This window comes from Haliaeetus leucocephalus, unplaced genomic scaffold (genome assembly GCF_000737465.1).
Source record: "Haliaeetus leucocephalus isolate CR32 unplaced genomic scaffold, Haliaeetus_leucocephalus-4.0 Scaffold214, whole genome shotgun sequence".
Taxonomy (NCBI): domain Eukaryota; kingdom Metazoa; phylum Chordata; class Aves; order Accipitriformes; family Accipitridae; genus Haliaeetus; species Haliaeetus leucocephalus.
Window position 1 is genome coordinate 642,940 of NW_010972650.1, and position 24,727 is coordinate 667,666.

A 24,727-nucleotide genomic window follows, 5' to 3' on the forward strand; every position below is an offset into this window, starting at 1 on the left:
ATATGCCTGATACCTGTAGGGCTGGGATAACTGGGAAGCATTGCATGGGAGACGGTCCGAGGGTTGCATGCTCTGACACTGCACAGTCAGCAGAGGGAAGGACTGGACAGTGCCAGGTCTAATCCTGCCCGGAGGAGACCGCGCGGCTGTAAAAAGGTACCAGGTGGTCCTGGGCGAATCGTGCTGGGGCAGGTTTTATTTCAGCTCGACAGCCTGAACTCGGCTGGCTGAGGGCTAACCCACCGGTGATGCCGGGTTCCCATGCTGCAGTGCCTTGTGTTAATTAACCTTCCAAACACTCCCGTAATATTTTGCCAAATCTAATAAGGCAGAGCTGGCCGAGGAGCTGCGGGAGGGAGAGGCAACGCCTGGGGTCCAGAGGGGTTCCCTGTGACTCCAGCTGCCATTTGCAGTTTTCTGCTGCCCCCCATTACCTCCCCAACCTGCGCGGGGGATGCTGGAGCTCATCGTCATCACTCCTGTGATGAGCTGCCGACCTCAGCCTGCCTGGTGCTGCCCAAACTGCAGGGTCCTCCCTGTCGGCAGGTGCTCCCCTTGCATCATCCCAAGCTCAAAAAAAACTGGAAAAAGGGTAAGACCCTTTTTTCCATCCAGGAACCAGCCCACCCAGCCCCTGCCTGCTTCCACCAGAGCAGCAGCATCCCACCCATGTGTGGGTGCTTTGGGGCAGAAACAGAGAAGGAGCGTAAAACCGCATCCTCCTGCTGTAGCCAGGATACGGCCAGTAGAGACTTACCCCCAGGCATCCTCGGAAAGGGTTAAATCACCCAGTGTGTGCTGAACGCTGGGTGTTCATGGTCCTATGGGGGCCTGGGGAAAGATGATAAATAGCTGGGGACGTCCTCTCCCCTCCGCTAACACCAACGGAGCCCAGCTGGGGAGCAGCATTACCCACCTCCTATCCATCATTTTCAGCCAGCCTTGTCACATCTTGTAAATCACCAAACCTGGCTCCATCCCTGGTCCTTCCTGCGCGTCCCTTCCCCGGACTCGGGGCATCCCAACCTTCCCATCCACGCAGTGACGCTCTGGGTGGATGCGGCTCCCATCACCGTGCTGTCCTGTTTCTATTTATTGCCTGCGTGATCAGATAACTTGACATTTATTTACATAGCCAGGGACCCAGCTCCTCTTCTAGTTCTCTGTGCTCCGCTGCCCCGGGGCAGTTATTAGGTTTCCTCAGGCCCCTGTTTCTCCAAGAGCTCCAAAAGCAGGAGACCCCAGCGTGGCTGGGTTAAGCACCTTGGAGGTAGGGGAATTTCGGAGTTTTTTTCTTGCTTTCTTGCTTTCCAGGAGCTGCTTTTCCCCCAGCTGAGGATGGTGTGGAGCTGCTGGAAAATACCTCTCTGGGGAGGGACCTGACGTGAGGAAGAGGATGGGTGTGCGAGCATGGCTGCGCATACTTGTGCTGCTAGGAGATATCCAGACAGCTGCTCAAGAAACAATGTTTTATAAATATGGGGAAATACCTGCAAATGACACAGCCATTTTCCCTGCCACAAGCATTAAAAAAAATCAATTACTGCGTTCATGGTCACCACCAGCCCATGGGACCTTCACTGCTGCGCTTGGGCTCATTTCCAGGCTTTTCTTTGCAGCCCTGATGGCCAGGCTTTTCCTCAGACCTCCCTAACCTAACAGGTCTTCCAAGACCATGGTTTCAAGAGTTATCCTGAATATCAGACAAATACTGGGCATCTCCACTCCTGCACAGAGACACCTGTGACGGTGTTGCATCGCCCTTACGGAAGCCCTGGACCTCGCTCCTGGTTAAGAGCCATTTTCAGGGAGATGTGGAAGGGCTGAGGGATATGGCGACAAGCAAGAAGATGGACTGGGAATAAACCCAGGTGGAGGCAGGGACACTGGCTGGGGACAGGGACACGGGACACTGGATGTGGTGGCCTTTACCTGCCGCAATTTCTTATTGTCCCAGCTCCCGCTGCCTTGTAAAAGGCCTGATGGATAATGCTCATCATGAAGGCGAGAGAGTGATGCCGTCACCTCGCCTTCCTCCGTGTGCCGCGATCCATCTTCTTTATAGCAAGTATCCGGAGCCAGCACCATCTGCGGCACCAGAAATACAATTACCGGGGAGGGAGGGGAGCCCCTCTCCTTCCAAATTTCATAGAGGCCTCGCAAAGCAACCCTGAATTACTCCTCGCACACCAGGGACTTCATGCAGCACCGTTTCTCTTTAGGTATAATTACAGCCAGGGAATTAGCAAGTCTGATTTTCTCCCCCCTCTTCTGTGCTGTCCCTGGTGCTCCCCCCCTCCAAAAAAAAAAAAAAAAAAAAGGAGAAATTGAAATTGATCTCCAGCTCCGGCGCTGGCCAGCTGTAATTTAATCAGAAAAGCCTCTCTCTTGGCATTTATTTATTTTTTTTAACCCCAAGGTCCTAAATTAAAAAGGACAGTGGCAGGGTGGGAATCGGAGCAGCCGAAGCCTCAGCTGTGGTTTCGGGGAGCCGCAGCGGTTGCTGCAGCATCTCACCAGCCCCTGTGCGTGGAGACTCGCATGGGCTTTGCTGACCGGTGACTGGCAGCACCGAGGAGCCGTGCCTGGCCGCACGCGGGACTGGCTTGATAACCCGGTACCCAGGGCCCAATCCTGCTCCCTGCGGACACCCTCCATCCAGCAGCTCTCCTCTGGTTTGGGCTCAGGGCTGTTAGTCATGTTGGCCTCAAACTGGACTTCCAAAAACAAAGGCAAATTGCAGAACTGTAATGTAAAAGCCTCCTAAAAACCCTCTGACCTGATGCTGCTGTTACTGGAGCAGATATGAGAAAAAAATTGCTTATAACAAATGCACCCATCCTTAATTGCCTTTTCAGACAGCAAAGCCGGGCTGTGCCAGGGCTGGATCCCCCTCTGCCTGCACTGGGTTTCTGAAACTCTGTGTAAAATAAGGGAGCAAAATCCAGATTTCCATTCTATTTTGTATTTTTTTCCTGCCAAAGATAACTTTTCCTTTCAACACCCGTTAGCCTGCGTGCCGTAGCACTGCCAGCTCACTTTGGACCAGGAGGTAACATCCGTGCCAGAGAGCCTGCCTGCAGCCTCAGATAAGGCGGTTTATGGTCTTAACGTGCATTCGAGGTAAATCCTGGTGAAATCCCCTGGTTTCAAGCACGTGCTGGAGCGGGCAGGCGTGCTGCTTCCTCACTCAACATGTGTCACCTCTGGGGATGTCCTGGCATGGTACCAGGAAAGCATAAGACAAGGGGTTGCTGTCCCTGCTGCCCTGAACCCCGTGGGCAGCAGCTCCCCAAGGTGGTCGGCCAAGTGTGACCGATGCACAGACTGCTTTGTCCTCACTGGTGGCAGGGGGGTGACATTCCTCCGCACGGCAGGACCTGTCATGGGAGGCAATCCCCCCTTGGCAGCGTTTTGGGTAAGGAAAAGGGATGCAGGCAGCAGTGAAGGCTGATGGTTTGGTCTCTGGCCACGCAGCTGATGGGAAAGGCAGAGGATGGGATTTTGCACCATTGTAGAGAAACCATGGGATCACACTTCACGTGCAAACCCTGCTGCTGCCCCCGCCAAGCCTCAGCAAATTCCTGCTTGCACCAGGTTTTGCTGCCTGTCCAGGAACTGCAGCGGTAACAGCCCCTGCCGGCACGACCGCTCTGGCACAGCCGCAGCGATGTAAATCATGGCTTGACCCCAGGTTTGCACCGGCTGCCGGCCCTCTGTGAAGGGTTGGCTTTGTCATCTCTTACGGTGACACCCGCCACTGATTTACAACCGGGTTGGGAGCAGGGCTGTGACACACCAGACACCTCCTCACCCTCCGGCAGACGGCTGTGGCAGCACCCAGCCCTTTCCCTGCCACTCTGCTTCTTCCCATGGCATCACCCAAGTGCGGAGGCAGTGGGGCTGGATGCGGCCATGCAGCAAAGCGCGTTACCGTGTCCCCGCAGCCCTCTCCTGCGCGTGGGGCAGGAGCTGCACTCGGCCATGACCCGGCCCTGACCGCAGCGAGGAGAGCCAGGGTTAGGAGAGCCCATCCCCGGGTTTAAATCAACGCCCTCCACTTCCCTTCCATGCTGAGTTATTGCGCCCTGGTTTTGTGATGGAGATGACCAGGCAGTGAGGGATGAGTGACCTGGGCCAGACCACCGGGCTCGGTGCTCCCAGCCGGACCCTGAGCAAGGGGTGAAAGATCAGGGCTGTCCTCCAGCCCCTTCCTGGCCCCCCCACCTGCGTGGATGCTCCTGAGCGTCAGCTGTGATTTAGTGTGTGCGGGTTCACCGGGAGAGCGGGCCATGCTCTGCTGCCGGAGGAGCTGCTCTCAGCAGCGCATCCCTGCAGTGAAGCAGCCAGCTCTGGTGCTCTGGGCAGGGCTGTCCTTCTCCCTGCGACCGTTTCCACGTGTCAGCTGGGTTATTTACTCCTAGCTGTGCTTCCCTCCCTCCCTCTGTCCAGGGTGTCCTTAAGGAAGAGGTTCCCAGGCAGTGAGGCCCAAGTATGTACAATGAAGCCTGAGAGGATGCCATCACATCTGGAAGGATGCTATGACATCTGGGAGGATGCCATGATCCCTGGGAGGATGCTGTGACATCTGGGAGGATGGCAAGATGGCTGGGAGGATGCCATCACATCTGGAAGGATGCTATGACATCTGGAAGGATGCTGTGACATCTGGGAGGATGCCATGATCCCTGGGAGGATGCTGTGACATCTGGGAGGATGCCAAGATGGCTGGGAGGATGCCATCACATCTGGAAGGATGGTCTGACATCTGGGAGGATGCCACGACGCCTGGGAGGATGCCATGACATCTACGTACAAACTTCTTTAAATAAATAAATAAACAAAAAATAAAATAGAAGACCTATACCCAGCCTACCCGCTGCCCTCTCAGAAGTCATATGTGTCTTTCCAACTCTGTGGGAGGACAAGGGTGTGCTGGAAGCAGCCGAACAGATCTGTCACCCCTGCCCGGAGCTGCCCGGCCGCCCCGACCCCGTCCTTCCCGACCGGAGCCACCGGGACCGGCGGGACGCAGCCTCCTACCGCAGCCTCCGGCATCCCCTTGTGGCAGCCGGAGGTTTTGCAAATCCACACAACACCCCCCTCTCCAGCACAAGCAATGTCCTCCGGTGCCGATCAGCCTGTCCCCCTCCGTGGCCTGGCCACCCCAACGGGACTGCACTGGGGGAAACCTTCATCCCCACCGAAGGCACCGGCAACGGGGCGAGAATTGGGCGAGCTGAGACCACGGCACCCCAGACCTCGTCCTTACGCAACCGGCTCAGAGCCTCCTGCTTGCGGCAGGCGGCAGATTACGGCACGGAACTCCCCGGATAACTCCCTAAGCCCTAAATCTGCTCCAGGTTCTCTCCCGAGATAAGGCAGCGTGGGAGGGTGGCTGTGGGGCAAGGAGGTGTCACACCGGGGTGACACCGCGCTGGCCGCACCATCCCGCTGATGAAGCTCAGCCCCAAAGTGATGGGCGAGGGTTGGGTTTTGGTGCTGCAATAGGGGATCCAGAACCACAGAGGTTCCCCCATGGAGTTTGGGGGGCTTTCCCAGGCAGAGGAGCCCGGAGGGGGCTGGCAGCCCAGCTACACGCGGTGTCGAAGGGCTCGGAGCAGGTCCTGGCCCCTAGCAGGGATGGACATGGCCGGGGTGACACCGGGGTTTGGGAGGACACTGCAAGCACTGAGCCCAGCTCCGGCTCCACAGTGTTAAGCTTCGGGATCCTCATGGTCAGCAGCAGGATCCTGATGTTCAGCATCGGGACCCTCAGCTCGCGCTTCCCAGCAGGATGCACCCAGCACAGAGGAAACAGCTGGGATCCTTCATCTGCTCCGTATTTTCATGTTCAAGGATGGAAGCAAAGTGACCTTTGGGACTCTGCCTTAATGGCTGCTTTAAATGGAGAACGTGGCCTCCCACGATCTGCTTTGGGACCAAACTCACGCCTTTTTGCCATGAAAATAGCTGATCTGGAGACTAAAAGTGCCCTTTCCCAGATCTCACAGGCCAGCTGGCCCCTGTACCTCAGAAAACATGTAAAAATCAATGAACACACACAAAAATAAAACCTTTAAAGATGAAGATAAGAGAGCAGTTATGTTTCACATGGAATTCAGGAAACCAGTTTTTGCAGCTCCTCCGCTAAGGCTGCCCTGTGCTCGCCGGTGCCCTGAGGGCTTTGGCATCTTGATGCCCAGAGGAGGAGAGGGGCTGGAGGCTCCAAGGCACCTCTCAGGGGGGGATTGCAGAGTTTATTTAATGCACCTGCACAGTTACAGGTATCTGTGCCCTTGGCCAAAATAGCAGTTCCCCAGATTTATCTGAGCAGCAAATTCACTTGCATATAAAGGGAGCTGGAAGGAGTTTTGGGGGTTTTAGCTGAGCTGATGGGGGCTGCTCAGGCAGCAGCATCTTACTGAGGTGAGACAGGTATAAAAATACAGCCCAGGACTCCCAGCAGCTCCTCAGCTAAAGATGTTAAATCCTGCCCAAGCAGTCCTGATCCTGCTCAGGATGGATGGAGCCATTTTAAGCAACAGTTTAAATTAAGATATCTTGGCTAGCTGAGCACACGTCAACGTGCAGGTTGTCACAGCTTTGGTGCCCAAAGGCCACCTCAGACACACAGCAGAAACCTCTTTCTCACTGCAAAGGGTAGGGGTGATTTTCCACTGTCTCTCACAAAGTTTTCCGTCCTGGTTGGAGCCGTGATGCTGCCCAGCTGAAGAGGGACCCACGTGGAAGGTCTGAGCAGCCCCAGGTAAGATCCGGCTACAGTGAGAAGGGCATCCCTCATCCCCAGAGCCTGCATTGGGATATCTGAGAGGGGTGGGAGAGTTTAATGGAATTGCAAAGGCTTTCTTCCTTTCACAGCACCAATCAATTAATAATTGGCTTCTACTTAGAAGTAAACCAGTTTAATTTCTGCTGCCAGGCTGCAGCCAGTCCGTCTCTGCCCCAGAGCTCCTGTACCAGGGCTGCGGGTTGCCCTGTGTCATGTGGTTTAAGGGGCTCCTCGGGGACCCGAGAGCTGCTCCGGCCTCTGCTATCCTGCTGCTTGGTCACAGGGAGCTGGATTTAACCCTTCTCTCTGTACACTTCTCTGGTCCTGCTGCTAGGAAAGGTCTTTGCAGCTGCTTTGATGTGCACCAGTTAAGTGGGGAGGGCACTGTGGGAAGGGCTCAGACCCTGGCTGTGTCGTGTGGGGAGGGATGGAGATGGGGTCTTCTTGCTGGCACTTGGCATGACAGCCCGGCTGCTTTCAGTGCCCCGATCGGCATCGCTACCACCCCAGAGACATTCCCAATCCCCCCATCCACCTGGTTTCAACACCTAGACCAAGGGACATTTATCGGCCTTTCAAACTCCCAAGATGTCCCCCCGTTTTCCCTGCTGGAGACGGTGCTGTGGGGAGCCGCTCCCCACCTGGGGTTTTGCAGCATCCAAGCCCCCAGTGCAAGCATTTGCATGGGACAGAGGATGGAAACTGGACCCACAGGCTGTGCTGGCGGCTGGGAGCTGGCTGAGGCTTCCCAGTGGGATGAGTGATGCCGGAGCGCACATGGTTCCCACGCCCACTCTGTGTCTGCACAGGGGGGAGTGAATGGTCCGGAGTGTCCCCTCGTCCCCCCGGGAGAGGCTCCTGGCCCCAGACAGGGCTCGGGGCCAAGCTGGGCTCGCTCCCCCCAGCCAGGCCGGATGACAGATGCCTGTGGTGGAGGAGAACATGCTGCAGCCCCCACTTCCAGCCTGGATGCCTCCGACCCGGAGCTGTATTATGAGGAGGAGGAGGAGGAGAAGGAGGAGTCAGAACCCTCAGACACCGGCAGTATCTTCTCTGACGACTCCGTCTACCCTTGCTATGAGCTCTCCCCGGGGGCTGATGGTGCTGGGGACCTCAGCCTCTACCAGTGCTGCGCCAGGAATGATGCCAAGCTGGTGCAGGAGAGGCTGGAGCACGGGGTGACCCGGAGTGAGGCCACAGAGCTGGATGTCAACGGGAGGGTGAGTGGCTGCCTGGGCACCCTGCAGAGCAGAAAGAGGATTTCCTGGGAATAGGCAAATCCTGAAGGATGGTGGTTGCTAAAGCAGGTGGGGCAGGACGGAGAGTCCCGGGTGGGATGGCTTTGACACAGGATGGGTCTCCTGGGATTGATCCAATCCTTGGAGTAGAACCTTGCCTGTTGTCCCATCCTGAGCCTGTCTGGTTTGGGGTGGGGGGACCATGAGGGAGCACCGCAGTGGGGAGGATGGTACAGTACCAGCCCCGGTGCTGAGTGCCGCCCCCTCTCCAGAACGGGCTGATGGTTGCCTGCTACAAGGGCTTCATCGATATCGTGCCCCTGCTGCAGAAGTGCCCCTACATAAACGTCAACCAGCAGGACAAGGACGGGAACACGGCCCTCATGATGGCAGCCCAGGCAGGTAGGCACCGCGCTCGGCCTTGGCACAGGGCAGCCCCCACGAGACCCCTTGAGAAGTGATGTGACCCCCCTGTGCTTCCCCTCCAAAAACCTTAAAATGAGCCGTCAGGAAAGCCAAGGGTTCCAAGGGATGTGACCCTCCCCATCTAAGTTTATGGTTCATCTTAGCACCGTTTTAAAACTGGGTAGATGATGCAAAAATGGAGATTCCTACAGCAATGTTGTCTCGCAACACATCCCACCCAAGCAGTGGTGTCAAGCTGAGCCGGAGCTGCCCCACGTGCTCCAGAAAAGCTCCATGAGCTGCAGTGATTTACCTGTACACAAGGTCCGAGCTGGCAAATGCCGTGTATATGGACCAATTCTCTGGTCACGATGGTTCTCCTTGTTACAGCAGAAGAGCCCGGCTGCCTCCACCCTTGTTAACCACAGGCGAAAGGAGGAGGGTCTCAAAGTGGGGATCACCCTTTATTCCCACTTTATCCTTGCTGGAATTGATATGGGGGTTTGCATTTTTGGACTCTTTCCTGCATTCTCTGCTGAAGCAGCTGGTGCACCAGCGCTGTTCCCTGCACAGCCAAACCCAAAACAAAATAAATCCAAACCCTGTTGGTCCTGATCCCTCCGAGTTTCTGCACCTTTGTCCTCAAACAATGCAGTTCCTAAATACTCTTTCTCCAACAGGCACCAGCAGTTATCACTCCTTAACTGTCGAAACTCTAACGCAGCTTCTCTCTGGCTGTTAAGGACACATCACCATCGTCAACTACCTCCTCAACTACTACCCCGCACTCGAGGTGGACAAGCGAGACCCTCGGGGCCTGACGGCGCTGATGAAGGCTGCGGTGCAGGGGCGGCATGACTGCGTGGCTGCTCTGCTCCTGGCTGGTGAGCATCTCCCCAGGGATTTTCTGGGATTTTGGGGGAAGGAGTGGCATTGCTGCTCCCCATGCGCTTGCTCCCTGCTCTCTGGGGTGGGACAGGGTGGGACACTGCGGTGATGCTCTCTGCATGCTGGTGTCTCCAGGAGCAGACCTGCAAGCAGTGGATCCCATCAAGGGGAAGACGGCCAGGGAGTGGGCAGCCTTCACTGGCCGCTTCGAGACGACCGTGCGGATCCGGAGTCTCCTGCAGCGCCCACGGGCAGAGCAGTTTGGCAGCCAGTACCGGCCCGAGTGGCCGGCCCTGGCTGAGTTGGTGGCCAGGGCACTGAGCCCCAAATCCAGGGGCAAGAGGCTGTCAGAGAAGATCCAATCCATGTTCACCTTCAGCTTCCCCCACGACCCCAAGGAGGATGGCGTGATGGACCACATGGTGAGGATGACCACTTCCCTTGCCAGCCCCTTCGTGGCCACTGCTTGCCAAACTGTCTGCCCCGACAGCCCCCCTGAGGTGGGCAAGCGCAGGCTGTCCGTGCCGGAGATCCTCGGGCAGCACGTGCCAGATCCAGATGCTGAGCCAGAATCCACTTCATGCCCCAGCACCGGCGCATCCTCTTGCAATGGCCAAGCCATGTCGGAGATCCGGCTCCTGCCACCACGCCAGCCGGCCAGTGGGCTCCTGAGATTCCTGCCCCTGTGGCTGCGGCGTGGGAACAGCATCTTCCCTGGAGAGCCTGTCCCAAAAATCAAAGTGAGCAAAGACTCCTGCCCGCCTGCCAGCTCGAGGGAGCGGAGGCAGCGAGGGAAGGACAAGAACCTGCTGCAGCCACCCAAGTGGAAGTACAAGGAGCTGAAGGAGGAGAAGAAAGCAGCCAAGGAGGCAAAGAACGAGGAGAAAAAGAAGAAAGGGGGGAAGAGATGCTAAGTGAGAGGTGTCACGGTGGGGGCGAGGTCCCAGCCATCCACTTGGACCCACTTGCTTTTTTGGCATAAGGGTGGTTTCCTTCCCCAGGGGAATGGTGGTGCCCGAGGGAGGAGGATGCTGTGGATGTACCCAGCTGAGATGCCCCAGCCCTTGTGGTCCTGGGTCCCCGGCCCCTTGTCCTCTCCCACCTCGAGGGTGGACACCCCGGCCTGGCTCTGGTCATGCCGGGCTCTGACGTGCTGAGACCCAGCCCTGGGCCGAGCTCTGGGTCTGCCAGGGAGCAGGTCTGTGGCAGAAGCGGCTCTTTTCTTTTTTCCTTTTTATCTTCTTTTTTTTTTTTTTTTTGCCTCTTTGATCTTTCTGAAATCTTGATATTGCAGCACGTGGTGGAACATGGTTGTGCAAATTAAAATGGAAGTGGTTGCCATGTTAACAGGATTGGTTTAATGAATAAAGCTCAGGGTTGTTTGTTGGGCTGGCAGGAATGCTTCCCCCTTGCTACCAGCATCCACTGTCCACCCCATCACCCCCTCAGTGACATTAACTTCCCCACTCCTGTGTATTCCCGGGTTGCAGATGGACAAACCAAGGCTCAGCGTGGGGAAGCATCTCCACGCTGCAGGAGGGTTAACAGGAGCTCTGGATGCCAGGCATGGGCTGGAAACCAAACCTGGGGTGCCCATGGGCTCCATCCCCAGCTGCAGCTTTTGTGCTCCAACGTTACCTGGGACAGGACCCAGTGGTCCCTGTTCCCAAGCAAACCACCCTCTGGGACCTCCAGCCTGCACCCACATGGAGCCCTGGGGCCCCTCATCTGCACCCATGCAGCCCCCCAGACCCGCTCCCACAGGGAGCTGTGCAGCTGCTTTTTTGTTGGGTGCTGGTGCACGCTGGATGTGCTGCAGGGCAGCAAGCTTGTGCTCCCAATATTTCAAGCTCCTCTTAACTCCGGCTCCCTCCTGACACGTAGGAAGGTAAAACTGGGGTGCTGCCTGCCCTGAGCAGCCGTGTTGGCTCCTGCAGCACCCAAGCACCCAGGGTTTGCCCCCCAGGGAAAGCGACTGGCACTGAGAGCTGCTCGAAGCACTAGTTATCCGGGTAATAAATAACTCTTGGCCAGGCACGCAGCCCAGGATGGAGCCCCCTCCCTTCGCCACCCCCTTCTTTAGAGGGACAAAAGCCCCATCTCCCCGCTTTTAGGCTGCAGCTCTGCCTTTCGGTGGGCACCAGGAGGTTTGGGGCGAGTCACAAGCAGGCAGGAAAGGATGCTCGTCGGGAAGGAGCTGCAACCTCCCCGTCTGTTCCCCTCCAGCCCTTGGCTCACATCAGGCTCCCCGGCACGTGGCTGCCCTCCTTCGCCAGCTCCCGGCGGCGGCTCGCAGATGAGCCGGGGGCGGACGGCACATGGAGCAGCCATCGCACGCACCACGCCAGCCTGGCTCCTGCAGCGCAGGGGGAAGGGAGAGACAGGCTCCCGCTGGCCCCTCATCCCCCTCTGCCACGGCAGGGACAGCTCGGTGAAACCCCGAGGGGCGGCTGGATGTGTCCCACCACGGTCCAGGGGTGCCCCGCACCCTTCTGTGGGATAAAGTCACCATGCGCGGTGACGAGCATCCAAACAATGACGGAAAGTCTCACTTTGGCTTCGAGAGGGTGGTGGGAGGTTGCACCATGGCAGGCAGGGCCGGTGCGGGATCGTGAGTCGCGGTGCTGCTGGCGTGCCGGCGCTCAGCCCAGCACCGAGGCGGGCGCCCATCCCCGCTGATTCACCCCGTCTGCCCCAGCCAGGGGCTGGCACCGGCGCGAGTGCGGAGCAGGGCAGGGATCGCCCTGCCGGCGGCTAAGAGAGCCTGGGGTGGGTTCGGTATGTTCATTAACGCACCTCTACAGTCAGTCCCTGCTCCAGATGAATTTGCTTTCCCACGGCGGCAGTGCCAGAGCCACAGCCTGGTCCGGGGCTCCCACCCATCCCTGCCCTTCAAGTGGCCCAAGAATAGGACTTAGTAACTTTTAGAAGTTTTTAGGCAAGTATTTATCCCCCCAGTGATGATTACGGTTTAAAAAATGAAGCTGCCCCATTTGGAAGATGGAAGCGTAGGGACCAAAACAGCCGGCACCAGACCTTGCCGGAGACCTGCCACGTTCGGCTGCCTGGGGAAACTCCTGCCTGCAGCTGTAAAAGCAAGGTGCTGACACTCGCCGTGTGCCTGCACCCATGGAAGGCAGCGAGGACACAGGAGCCATCCAGGAATAACCCCGGGAGGGGCTGATCGCCAGTCAGATCACCGAGACCTGTGCGCCAGAGCAAAGATGGTCACGGCGATAAGGCGTCTGCAGGCACCGGCTTCCTCCCGGGCGGCTCCTATCAGATGGAAACTGCCCGTTTCCCCTGCGCCGGCTCTGCAAAGCTCCCGGCCCCGGTGTGGGCAAGGTCATGCGTGAAGGTCCCTCATGTTTTATCCTGGTTTTGTGTTTTTGTTTGTTTAAACTTCCTAGATCATGGGCGATAGCAGGGGGGAGGTGGCGGGCAAGACTCAAAGTGCTCCGCCAGCATGGAGAGGCTCTGGGTGCCAGTTGGGTTCGTGATGCAATTGGGGTTGGTGATGCAATGGGGAATGGAGAGGTAGATCAGGCCCTGTGACTTTGTTAGGAAAGAGGCCGCAATGCCATCCTGCACGCTGCCTGCTGCTGGCTGCCTTCGCCTGCCCATGGGAGCGGGTCACTGTGCCGGGGCGATCAGCTGAGAGAAAGGCAGGGATGGGGTTTGGAAAGGTGCTGGAGGGAGAGGAGGGGGGATGGGAGGACTACGAAACTGCTGAGAGGCGGCTGGCCCAAAGAAGAACCCCGAAGCGGCAAAAGGGGAAGCGGCACTTCCACTGCCCGCAGCTCCGACGGCCCCACGTGTCCTGGGGGAGCGGGAAGTGCCCAGCCTCCCGCCGTGGGAACGGCCCCGCCGTCGGCATCCCAGCGCCTGCTGCCGTGGCATCTCAAGGGCCACGGTGGGGGACGGCGGGGACGTGCGGGCAGGAGGCACCGAGCAAGCTCCCTTGGCCCACCCCAGCCCTGCTCCGCGCCAGCAGCCAGGGCAGAGCGTCCCTAATGGGGTGACCATTCGGCAGCACCCCCTGATGCTGCTTTACACCCGGGGGAGAAAACGTCCCCTGCCCTCCAGCGCAGTACACCAAAAGTCTTGTGGCCAGCACTGAATAACCGGGGAGCCCCTTGGCTCTGCCATGATGCTCCCATCCCCACAAAGGTGGGATGCTGGAGCAGAAGGGATGGCCAAGCACATCAAGGTCATTCCCACAGCATCTATCCAGACCATTCCCACCCCCAGCACCACCAAAGCAACCAGCTGCATTTCTGCCAAATGCCTTCAGATGCTCCGGGAAGGAGACCTGATGGACGTCCCCCCACCAAAGGCTTGGGTTTGCCTTGAAAACCAGGAAACCTGGTGGGAAAGTGCCCAGTGAAGGACAGGGGTGGGAGGAACGGGTCGAGGGAGAGCAACCAGGATGGAGCTGGGGCCCGGTGTGCGGGAGGAAGGGAGGCTGGCCGTGGATGTGTGCTCAGCAATAGGAAATGCTTTATTAGCTGGGAGTGGTGGAGAGAAGCCAGGCAGGAAGAGGCAGTAATAAGAAACATTTTTTTGACTTCTCCCACATCCAGACCACAGAGCGCTTGCCAAGCGGCTGCACTCGGACAACAGAGCTGCTGAGCCGAGTCCCCAGGGTCGGGACAGGGACAGAGACATTCCCCCACCGGGACGGGCAACACTGCAGCCGCGGGAGCCCCCACAGTGCCGGGACGAGCGGTGGGAGGGGAGCAGACCCATGAAGCTCCTCCAAGCCGGGGAACACGGCACGGAGCAGAGCTGCCCCGGCTGAGCCACACACACCACCTCCGAGCTCGGGACTGCAGCCGGGAAAGCCTCGCCGGGACCGGGCAGTTCCGTGGGCGACTGTGGGACACGGATGCTGTAGGTGAGTGGGGAAGCGTTGCGCGCTCACGGGGTCCGAGGCTGCACCGACCTCAGTGCTTCCCTCCTGATTTACCCCCGTGCAGATGAAATCAGGATTTGGCCCCATTTCCTTCACATTTGGTGGGACACCGGGGTTGACGTCAGGGTTGGTGGAGGCTGGAATCAGGGCTCTGGCGGAGCTGGGAGCATAAATCTGGATTTACACCAGTGCAACAGTAGCAGGATCTGTCCCCAGGTCTTTGCTAAAGAGCTGAAACAATACACAGCTGATACCAAAAGCCCAGAGCTGATGTGGGAAATGGGGAATTTGGGTGTATTTGAAAAGGCGTGGGGGAAAATGAGGGAAAGTTGACAGCTCCGCTAGCGGGGGCTGGAGCGAGGGCAGTGGGTCACCGACAGCAGCGACGGCGCAGGACACGACGCCTCGACGTGCCCCTTCTGCAAAGCCAAACCCTGGGTCTCTTGGAGGAGGGGTGGGCGAGGAAGAGCCAAACGGCCCCTGAGGAGGCTCCATTTTCAGAACAAAGTGCCTAAAGCAAAGCTGGTGCGAGCCATGCCGTGGGAGCTCTGCCGGCATTCGAACCCTGCCGCAAAGTTGGGGCAGGAACACTCCCCTCATCCCCACTCTGCACGAGGACCTGCGTGTGATGCCAACCCCATGAAATGATTAACATGAACTGGTTTTGCCACTCTCTTTGCCTGTCTCTTATTTACGGTGCAGCGATGCCCATCGGTGCAAGAAGGGCCAGCACGGTGCAGCCCACCGGTGTGGGTCCCTGAGCTGAACGTCTCTCCTGCGCCGGCTGCACCGAAGGATGCAAATGGCTTTGCTGCATGCGTGACCAACCTGCAGCTACAGGGAGCAGGGAGGAAAACCTCTGTCTGTTCCTTAAAACCAGGCTGAAGCTTTGGGAGCCTGTGGCAAAGCTCTCACCGACTCCGACGTGGTGTCCATCCAGCCCTTCGCACCTGCAGCTGGTACCATCGCACACGCCTGGCTCACCCTGCTTCCCCCCAGCTGGCACCGGCACCAGCCGGCACGAGGGTCTCTGCTGTGTCTGGCTCCCTGCGAAAAGGCGACAGAGGGGAACTGAGTCACGAGCCGCATCCTGTGGCGAAACCCCCCCCCAGGAGCAGCAGAAAACACAGGGGAGGGCGGAAGAGCCAGGATTGCAAAGCTCTGCCGAGCCACCCCAGTAAGAGCAAGGGACCCTCCAGCCATCACGCATGTCCCTGAGGATTGTGTCCAGCCACCCCCTTTCCCAGGTTCCCGCAGCCTCCCGCCCCATCTCCCTTCAACAGTCCCTTTGCTTTTCTCTCCGTGGGGTCACCAGGAAATCCCCCTTCCCCGGGGCTGGGTCTTGCTCCAGACCCCCCCGTCCGGCCAGTGCTGCGGCACAACTGCCTATTGCTCCCAGCCGCTTCTGCCAGCGCCCACACCCCATCCGAGAGGTTTCAGTTGGGGTTTTTTCCTTCTCCTGATGCTGCTGCAAATCCCAAAGGATGGAAGGATGTAAGACAGCAACGTGACTTGCCATCACCTCCCAGCCAGGCTGGGGAAGATGCTCCGCACGCCAGGAAGGTGCGTGAGCTGCAGGTCCAGCGTGAGAAAGGAGGGAGAAAGGTTGGGGACAGGGATGGCGACGCAGGGGCTGGTTTGACCCGTTACAGAAGCACCCGGGATGTTTTTCCCGTGGGATGCCAGGGGCGGCTCTGGATTAAGGTTTGCTCTCGGTTAACACCAACACACATCCTTGTGATGTTGTTGCCCATACAGCAAAGTTTTGGGTGAGGCCCTGGCTGCTTTGTGTTTCATGGCAAATATCCCGCAGCCGTCTAACGGCTTGGGATTTTGTGGAAGTGCCCCCGAGGAGGGAATTCACCACCCGGAATCTTGGCTTCCCTTTAAAAAGATGCGTTTTGTAGCTCTCGGGATTGCAAGGAGAAGCACCGTGCCTGGGAGCATCCTGGAGGCTCAGGGAACAGCAGCCCAACTCCAGGGGAGTTTGGTTTTTAAAATAAAGCTGATCCTGGGCCAGTCGAGGGATCAGCTGCTGCTTCAGCCGGAGATCAGCCCAAGCATCGCTCCTGGCACAGGGCACCCGGTACCAGACCCTGCTCCTGCCTTTCCAGCCCTGGGACCCGGTCGCCATTTCCTCCCCATGAGCAACAACGAAGTGAGCTATTTTGGGGAGGAAAAGCCCGTTTTATGCTACGGCCGGAGACTGCCTAAGTCAGCCACATACGTGTGTGCTCTCGAGGGCCAGGCTTGCGTGACTTCGCTTCCCCATCAAGGCCAGAATCTAAACAATCTTGATTCCTGTCCCGGCAGCCCTGGGCAGGGCTCCTTCAATTGCAGGAAACGGAGACTTTGGCGTGTTTATGTCGGGAACCACGAAGAATGAGCCGAGGAGGGGCTGGGGAGCCCTGGCCGCCGCCGGCCGAGCTCTCGGCCATGTGAAAGGGGCAGTGATGCCAGCAGGGCGAGGGGCAGGGGGCAGCGCCGGCTCCGCTGTGTTTGGCTTGGCAGAAATGTCTCTTTTACAAGGAAAAAAAAAAAAGAGAGAGAAAAAATAGCAAAACTTCCCCCAAAGGCGCAGCTGGGGAATTTTTGGCTGCCCGCAGCGCCTCTGCTTGTGTCATCGATAAGCTCCATACAGAAGCCCCCCAGGGGCTGAGCTGCACCCGGCAGCTCCGGCTCCGTTGGGGGTGAGCGATGCGGCATGGGGGCTTTCAGCTCCGTCCTACGGCATGGGTCTTGCCGACTCTGGGATCTCCGGCAGTGCCACGGCCATCACCGCGCTCGCCATGGCTGCCGAGCCCATGGGGTCTGCCACCGGCTGTGTTTTTACAGCATGGGAGCCACAGGAATGGTGGGAAATGACAGAATACAGATTGCTGGGATATAGGAAGGATGTTGGGGCAGCATGGACATGGCAAGGTCCCTGTTCCGGAGTGCTCCCGAGAACCACGGGGCCATGCACAGTGTCCCACACCGCTGTCAGGAGGTCCCCCGAGCTCAGGAGTTCTTGGGGATCTGCTCTCAGGAAGGGCTGTACCCCAGACGTCCGGAGCTGAACTCCACTTGGAAGCAGCACATCCACCGCTCCACCTGCCCTCTCCCTCCCCGCCGGCCTCTATTGCTCCCCAGTTCCTTCCCAAAGCCCCCACAGCCATTCCCGGCCCGGCAATGAGCCTCATCATGGGGGCTAAGGGCTGCGGTGGGCTGCGGTGGGCTGCCTCTCACCCCCTCTGCTCTCCGCAGGAAAATGCCGTGTGGAGCCTGTGGCCGGGCGGTGCTGGCACTGATGACCTTCTCCATCGGCTTCGCAGCTGGTGAGTACCAAAACGATGCGGTGAAGGCAGCCAGCACTGGATGCTCTCCGCCACGCTCGGGGGGTTAAAATAAACCCTCGGCTCTTTGGGAACGTCATCGCTTGCTCTGCTCAAAATAAACCACTGCGGAGAGCAGCTCGTTCGAGCTTGCCTGGAGCAAGCGCCGAGGGAGGCAGGGCTCCTCGGGGACCCACGTCGTCCCCAGTGGGGGGCTTCTCCCCTCTGGGACCGTGACCTGCCTCCCAAAGAGGATCTCAGCTTAATTAATTACGGTTCATCAAGTGCTTTGACGTCACCAGAGGGGAGATGGGGAAAAGGCTAGCATGCACATGCTTTAAAACGTGGTTTTTCCCAGGGGTGATGGTGGGGAGCAGGGATGAGCTGCTCCTGCTCCCAGGGGAGCATCAGGGTGACCTGGGGACGAATCCAGGCTGGGTGCTTGTGCAGGGAGGACCAAAGCAGCGTGGCTGTGCCGGGAAGGAGCAGCAGAGCTTGGCAGGGGGACGAGTCCCCACCATGTCCCTGTCCTGCCCATGGGGCCACCAGCTCCCAGGACTTACCGACCCAGCCACACCACCACCCCATGGCCCTGGCACCAGGCAGCCTTTGGGGCAGCAGGGCGACAGGCGCAAGAGGGGACCTGGCCACAGCCATCCGTTCCCTCGCCGCCGTCCGTCCGTCCCCTCGCCGCCGTCTGTCTGGCTGCCCTCTCGCTGAACTCGCTGATTCCAGGAGGGATATTTTCTGCGCGAAAGGGCAGAGCTAAATCAGGAGGTTGGGAGCGTGGCCACCCTCTGTGCCACTCCGGCACCACGGTGCGGGGAAGCGCCTTCGGGGCGGCCGATGAAAGCTCCAGGAAAGACCCAGGGTTCGACACCCAGCTCCTGAAACACAGTGTCTCTGGAGCACCCTCTGGGGAGGCACCAGCTGAGTTTGAGGCTTTTGGTCCTATCCTGGCTCCCAGGACCTGGCTCCTGCAGGCAGCCCTGGAGCTCCCATGTCCCCTGGGATCCCACGGGCAGGATGTGACCCTGTGTGCTGTGAACCAGTGCATCCCAGTTAATCCCAGCTGGATGCATGGCCCCTCCACTGCCTCCCTGGGAGCATGCAGACAGGCGACCCCCAGCTTCAGAGCTGGTGCTTGGGTCCCAGCCAAGAGCAAGCAATTTTCCAGAAGGTCTCAGGATGGGCTTCCCTGTGCTGACCACACGCAGCTGCCTTCCTCAGCCTGGACAATGGTAGTCCCAGGCTGCCCGCTCTCAAAATTTGGTTCAAGAGTCTTTAGGACAGATGTCATAGTCCTCAAAGCCACCAGCATGCCCCGGGCCAGGCAGTGGGGTGGCCCCATGGCACAACACACCTCTTCCTTGCACCCACAGACGAGCTGCTGTGCGTCTGCGACGTGCCACACTGCAGCCTGCCCACCTGCACGGGCCAGGTGTGCTTCGTCAGCAAGAGGAAGGAGGAAGGGACCATCACCCAGCACAAGGGCTGCTTCTCCCAGAACATCCTGGAGAACTGCCACACGCCCGTGACGGAGCAGTACGGCATGAGGTGCTGCGACTCCAGCATGTGCAATGCCGAGCTGGAGATCTTCCTGCAAGGTACGGGGGCATGGTCCCCTTCAAGGAGCCAGGGGGAGAGGGGCAGAGCTGCCTGCATGGCTGGAGATGTGGTTGGGTCTCCAGATCATCCCCATCCTCACTCAGCACCTCGAGGGTCACCCTTTCCCAGGTGGGACATGGTCAGCAAGATGTCCTCAGCTTCTTGGGCTGTGCCTGTAGAGCTGCCGTCCATGGGGTTGACCCCAATGCGGAGCCACCTTCCCCAGGTCCAAGCCCAAGCACCAAGACCTCCCCATCCTCCCAGGTCCACCTTCATGCTCCCAACCATCGTTTCCCCCACCCAGGAGAAGAGGCCCTGGGAAAGGCACCTTCCCTGCCCAACCTCCTCCTGATGATCTTCGTCCCGCTGCTCGCCCTCCTCATCCTCGTGGCACTCACAGTGCTCTTCTGCTGGAAGATGGCCCAGCATCGCCACCAGAAAAGCGACTTGGGCGACACAGACCTCATGCTGAAGGCATCCATGGTGGGAGACAGCACTTTAGAGGTGGGTGAGCTGGGGGGGGGGACCCCAAATGCTCACGAGGTGTGGGAGGGAGGGATGTGCCAGGTGTGGGGTTGGCCACCGAGCTGACCCCACTGCCATCCCGGCTGCGCAGGACTTGCTGAACGATGACTGCACCACAGGCAGCGGCTCGGGGCTGCCTTTCCTCGTCCAGCGAACAGTGGCTCGGCAGATCACCCTCGTGGAGTGTGTGGGTAAGGAGAGGGGCCCCACGCGAAGGGAGGCTGCCTCGGCCCCCCCAACTGGCGCTTGGGCATGTGCCTGAACCCTTTCCCCCAGTAGCCGGCGATGGTACCATGAAGCCAGATGCAGGAAGGGTGGTTGGACCTGATGTCTCAGCCAAAACCCTGTAGAGACCCCAAGTTCTGCCCCAGTCCTGCTGATGGGGGAGGGAGAGAGCGGCTGGGTGGGTGCGTGGCAGTTGGCCAAGGTCAATGTACCCTGCGCCGCCCCATTGCTCTTCCACACTGGGAGCCGGGTTCGTCACGCTGGATGTGGGGAGGGCGCTGGGGGCCAGAGGGGCCGCGTGACGCGGTGCCGTGGCTGTGGCAGGCAAAGGACGCTATGGCGAGGTGTGGCGAGGTGTGTGGCACGGGGAGAGCGTGGCCGTGAAGATCTTCTCCTCCCGGGACGAGCAGTCGTGGTTCCGTGAGACCGAGATCTACAACACTGTCCTCCTCCGGCACGACAACATCCTGGGTGAGTGGGGGGCCAAGGAGGCTGCGGGGGGTGGCTGTACAGTGGCTCCACGGTCACAGCTCTTCTCCCCATCCAGGTTTCATCGCCTCCGACATGACGTCGAGGAACTCCAGCACCCAGCTCTGGCTCATCACGCACTACCACGAGAATGGCTCGCTCTACGACTACCTGCAGAGGACAGCCCTGGATGTGGAGACTTGCCTGGGGTTGGCCTCCTCCATCATCTGCGGCCTCGTCCACCTCCACGTGGAGATCTTTGGCACCCAGGGCAAGCCCGCCATTGCCCACCGTGACCTAAAGAGCAGGAACATCTTGGTGAAAAGCAACCGGCAGTGCTGCATTGCAGACCTGGGTGAGATGGGGGTGGGATGCAGAACTCCAGGGAAGTGGTACCCTAGGGATGTGGTACCCTAGGGATGCAGTGCTCCAGGGATGCAGCATCCTGGGGATGCAGCACCAGCACGGCACTGACCGGGGCCGGCATCCCTCCAGGGCTGGCCGTCATGCACTCCCAAGGCAGCGACTACCTGGACATCGGCAACAACCCCCGGGTGGGCACCAAGCGCTACATGGCCCCAGAAGTGCTCAGCGAACAGATCCGCACCGACTGCTTCGAGTCCTACAAGAAGACGGACATCTGGGCGTATGGGCTGGTGCTCTGGGAGATCACCCGGCGGACGGTGGTGAATGGTGAGCGGCTCCTGGCCTGCTGCCGCGCTCCCGGCTTGCGGCAAGGCTCCGCGCTTGCTCCCTTCTTCCCTCCTTTTTGTTGCTTTTTTTTTTCTTTCCCTTCGCCCAGAAGATTAGCTGTAAATTATAAACACTGTAATCTAGTGTCAGCACCCGGCTCCCTGATTAAAGGGCCCATTAGACTCAATCAGTGCTTTGTTTGTTCAGCACTGATTAGAAAACAAGCAGCGTCGAGCGCTGCCTGGAAGCCAGCCATGGCCGGGACCTCTGGCCAGCGGGGCTTGGCTCCTGGGGATGGGGACGGGGACACGGACGGGGTCCCCCACACTGTGGAGGAGCCTTCTCGGGGCTGCCCGGCCAGCGCCGCTCACCACCGGCAAAGTCCATTAGAAGCATTAATTAAATGGTGCGCGCTAGTGGGTGAGGCAGGAGGTCCCCCCAAGGCGCAGTCTGGCCGGGATAATCTCATTTACTGCCCCGGGGCTCCTTCAGATTAAACATTTACTCCGAATTACCAAAACCATGTGCTGGGGATGACCTTCAGCCGGTTGGTTTTAACCCTTCCAGGCACCCTCACCCTTCAGGATGGGCTGTGCAGCCCCTGCACGGCCCCACGGCATTGGGGATAGGGGATCCAGGGGACCCCAAGGTTCAGGCGTGACCCCCCAGGGTGCAGGGAGTTGGTGGGTGCTCAGGGTCGCCCAGAGGGGTTAAACCCCACGGACACACAGACATATGGAGGCACTAAAGGGAGATTAGCTGGGCCAGCTGACGGGCTCGCCGTGGGGCTGCCAGATGGAGGGGGGGGCTGCGAGGTGGCATCGGTGCCGGGACCTGGTGTCGGTGCTAGAGGTGGTGCTGGAGCTGTTGTTCATGGTAGGGCTGGTGCTGGACTCTTGCCAGTGCTGGTGCTGGTGCTGGAGCCACCAGCGGTGCTAGAGCCAGTGCTGGAGCTGACCCCAGACACCCCATGCCATCCCGGCGAGGTTCCACGGTGCAGCCGGAGCTGGAGCCGTGCACCCCGCAGGCAGCATCACCGCCGGTGTGGTGGGGCAAATCACGCTGGCAATTCCCGGGGCTTCACATCCCCCCCAAGGCAGGGTCCACGTCGGTCGTGCTGGCCACCCCGGGCACCCCAAGATGTGCAGGGTTTGGGGTGAACCCTGCACACTCCCCCGCTGCCCTCACGCCACCACCACCCCCTCCCGCAGGCATCGTGGAGGAGTACCGGCCGCCCTTCTTCGACGCCGTCCCCAGCGACCCCAGCTTCGAGGACATGAAGAAGGTGGTGTGCATCGACCAGCAGACCCCCGTGATCCCCAACCGCCTCTTCTCCGACTCGGTGAGTCCCAGGGGGGCCACCCTCCTCCCACCCTGAGCCAGACCTTTTCTCCCCATGAAACTCTTCAATTCTCCCCTCTTTCTGTGCCTCCCCCAGGTTTTGTCAGCGCTGGCAAAGATCATGAAGGAGTGCTGGTACCAGAGCCCGTCGGCCCGCCTCACCGCCCTGCGGATTAAAAAGACGCTGAAAAAGTTGAACAATTCCCTGGAAAAGCCCAAGCCAGAGCAGTGAATGCCAGGCACACACTGGAGCTGCTTGCAGGCTGCACCGGGGACGGTGGCAAAGCCAACGCCAGGATGGCTCCCAGTTACACAGGGGGTTTTGCTTGCAGCTCCCACCTTTCCTACCCCCTCCTTGGAGCCTTTTTAATTTGCAAGGAGGGAAAAAGTAGGGGGGGGGGGGAGAAAAGCAAGGGAGGAATTTTCCAGCCCGGTTATAAAAATACCCCCTGGATCCATCATCTGACGCCGGCCCGTCTCGTCTGCCCAGCGGGGATGGCAGCGGGCGCCTGGGGCTGGCGGCCCATTCCAAGCCCCCCGGACAGACACCACAGCCGAGGGGCAAGCAAGCGTCGGAGCCAGCACCGTCCCCTGCCGCAGCCCCCGAGCCTGGCTGGGCACCCACCCCATGGCTGGCACCCAGCGCAACACGCAGGCAGCAGGTGCTGCCCAAACCTGCCTGCCCGGCACGTTGGCAGCGGGGATGCCGCGGGCTCGGCGGCGGCAGCAGGAATTCCCCGGCAGGGTTGCAGTGCCCGGCTTGTCTCTTGCCGAACGAGGTCTGGATTTCGCTGGGAAAGGATAGACCAGGGGCAGCATCCCCCCGACAGGGCTGGATCTGCACCCCGGCGCATCTTGGGGCTCCCCAGAACAAGGAACCGCCAGCACCGAGAGGGGCCTGAGCGTCACCCATGCCGCAAGGTCCCGCCGAGACAGGGGCTCCCACAGCCACGGTGGCTTGATCCTTCCCTGCCGAGCAGCCGGCATTCCTCCTTTCCAAGACCTTTTGATCTTTGCCAACATTTTGGTGTTTTCCAGGGCATTTTGGTGCACCCTGCGGCCGGCTCCAGCCCACACCACTCGTCGCCATCCCCAAAACCACCCCATGTTCAGGGCTGTTGGGACAGGACCGGGATGTTCAGCAGAACCAGCTTTGCTCCATAATTATTTAATTATTAAGATTTAATATATTTAATAAAGTGTAAAGCTATTTTATCGCTTAACAGCTGCCAAACGTCCCCCACTGGGCACCGAGCAATGTGGCAGGATGGGACTCTGCCGCCCGGTGCTTCTGCATGGCTTAATTTATTGCTTCAACACCGTGTAGCTGCCGTGTATCACTCCGGCACCGCCGGATCCCGCAATAAACCTCGCTCCAGCCTCGTGCCAACCCTCTCCCTGTGCCCGCGAGGGGCTGGGGCCGCATGGAGGGGGGCTGCGGCTGCCAGCCCTCCCGCTTCGTGGGCTTTTTGCACTGCTGATGGTCCGGGGGTCAGGGCGAAGCCCCCCAGGACGAAAGGGAAGCTGGTTCAGGAGAGCGCAGCCGTCAACAGGTTTTGGCCCCTGCACATTCGCGGCATAGCCTGGCACATTGCTGTGGCCACCCTGGGCTCGTCTTGTCCTGCCCTTTTGCCTCACTTCCAGTTAGAGACTGGGAGAAACTGGTCAGCAAAGAGCAGCCACTGGCCCTTGGTGGGGCTGGCACTGGGGTGAGGGGTATGTAGGGCTGAGGAGGGCAGGGCTCAGGGTGCTCTGCCCAGGGTTTGGGGTGCTCAGCCCAGGGTTTGGGGTGCTCAGCCCAGGGTTTCGGGTGCTCTGCCCATGGTTTAGGGTGCTTAGCCCGGGGCTTGGGGGGCTCAGACCAGGGTTTGTGGTGGCCTGCCCAGGGTTTGGGGTGCTCAGCCTGGGGTTTAGGGTGCTCAGCCGGGGCTCTGGGGTGCTCAGCCCAGGGTTTGGGGTGCTCTGCCCATGGTTTGGGGTGCCCTGCCTGGGGTTTAGGATGCTCAGCCTGGGGCTTGGGGTGCTCAGCCAGGGATTTGGGGTGCCCTGCCCAGGGCTTGGGGTGCTCAGCCCGGGGTTTGGGGTGCCCTGCCCATGGTTTAGGGTGCTCAGCCCAGGGTTTGGGGTGCCCTGCCTGGGGTTTGGGGTCCCCTGCCCAGACTTTGGGGTGCTCAGCCTGGGGTTTAGGGTCCTCAGCCCGGGGTTTGGGGTGCCCTGCCCGGGCATGGCTCAGTCCCCACCATGCACCAGCTGCCCCAGGCCTTCACAGCCCCCTGCCTGCACCTGCCAGCCTCACGCCGCACATACCCCCTGC

General features: G+C 59.5%; 2 protein-coding genes across 2 annotated transcripts; both read left to right on the forward strand.

Annotated features, from left to right (window-relative positions):
* The first annotated feature begins 7,707 nt into the window (after positions 1 to 7,707).
* Positions 7,708 to 10,238, forward strand: ANKRD33 (ankyrin repeat domain 33). Its single transcript, XM_010566566.1, has 4 exons — positions 7,708 to 8,013; positions 8,304 to 8,433; positions 9,180 to 9,320; positions 9,460 to 10,238. The coding sequence occupies exons 1-4, from the start codon at positions 7,708 to 7,710 to the stop codon at positions 10,236 to 10,238; spliced, it is 1,356 nt and encodes a 451-aa protein (XP_010564868.1).
* Positions 10,239 to 15,373: 5,135 nt separating this feature from the next.
* Positions 15,374 to 22,645, forward strand: ACVRL1 (activin A receptor type II-like 1). The gene is made up of 10 exons (XM_010566535.1): positions 15,374 to 15,416; positions 17,486 to 17,556; positions 18,936 to 19,160; positions 19,466 to 19,665; positions 19,778 to 19,877; positions 20,236 to 20,382; positions 20,459 to 20,734; positions 20,875 to 21,072; positions 22,284 to 22,414; positions 22,511 to 22,645. The coding sequence occupies exons 2-10, from the start codon at positions 17,490 to 17,492 to the stop codon at positions 22,643 to 22,645; spliced, it is 1,479 nt and encodes a 492-aa protein (XP_010564837.1). The 5' UTR covers positions 15,374 to 15,416; positions 17,486 to 17,489.
* Positions 22,646 to 24,727: the final 2,082 nt, after the last annotated feature.

Coding starts and splice junctions, on each gene's coding strand:
- ACVRL1 (XM_010566535.1), top strand. CDS start 17,490: ATGCCGTGTGGAGCCTGTGGCCGGGCGGTGCTGGCACTGATGACCTTC. Junction 20,383..20,458: donor CCGGCACGACAACATCCTGG/GTGAGTGGGGGG, acceptor CTCCCCATCCAG/GTTTCATCGCCTCCGACATG. Junction 20,735..20,874: donor GTGCTGCATTGCAGACCTGG/GTGAGATGGGGG, acceptor GCATCCCTCCAG/GGCTGGCCGTCATGCACTCC.
- ANKRD33 (XM_010566566.1), top strand. CDS start 7,708: ATGACAGATGCCTGTGGTGGAGGAGAACATGCTGCAGCCCCCACTTCC. Junction 8,434..9,179: donor CATGATGGCAGCCCAGGCAG/GTAGGCACCGCG, acceptor CTGGCTGTTAAG/GACACATCACCATCGTCAAC. Junction 9,321..9,459: donor GGCTGCTCTGCTCCTGGCTG/GTGAGCATCTCC, acceptor TGGTGTCTCCAG/GAGCAGACCTGCAAGCAGTG.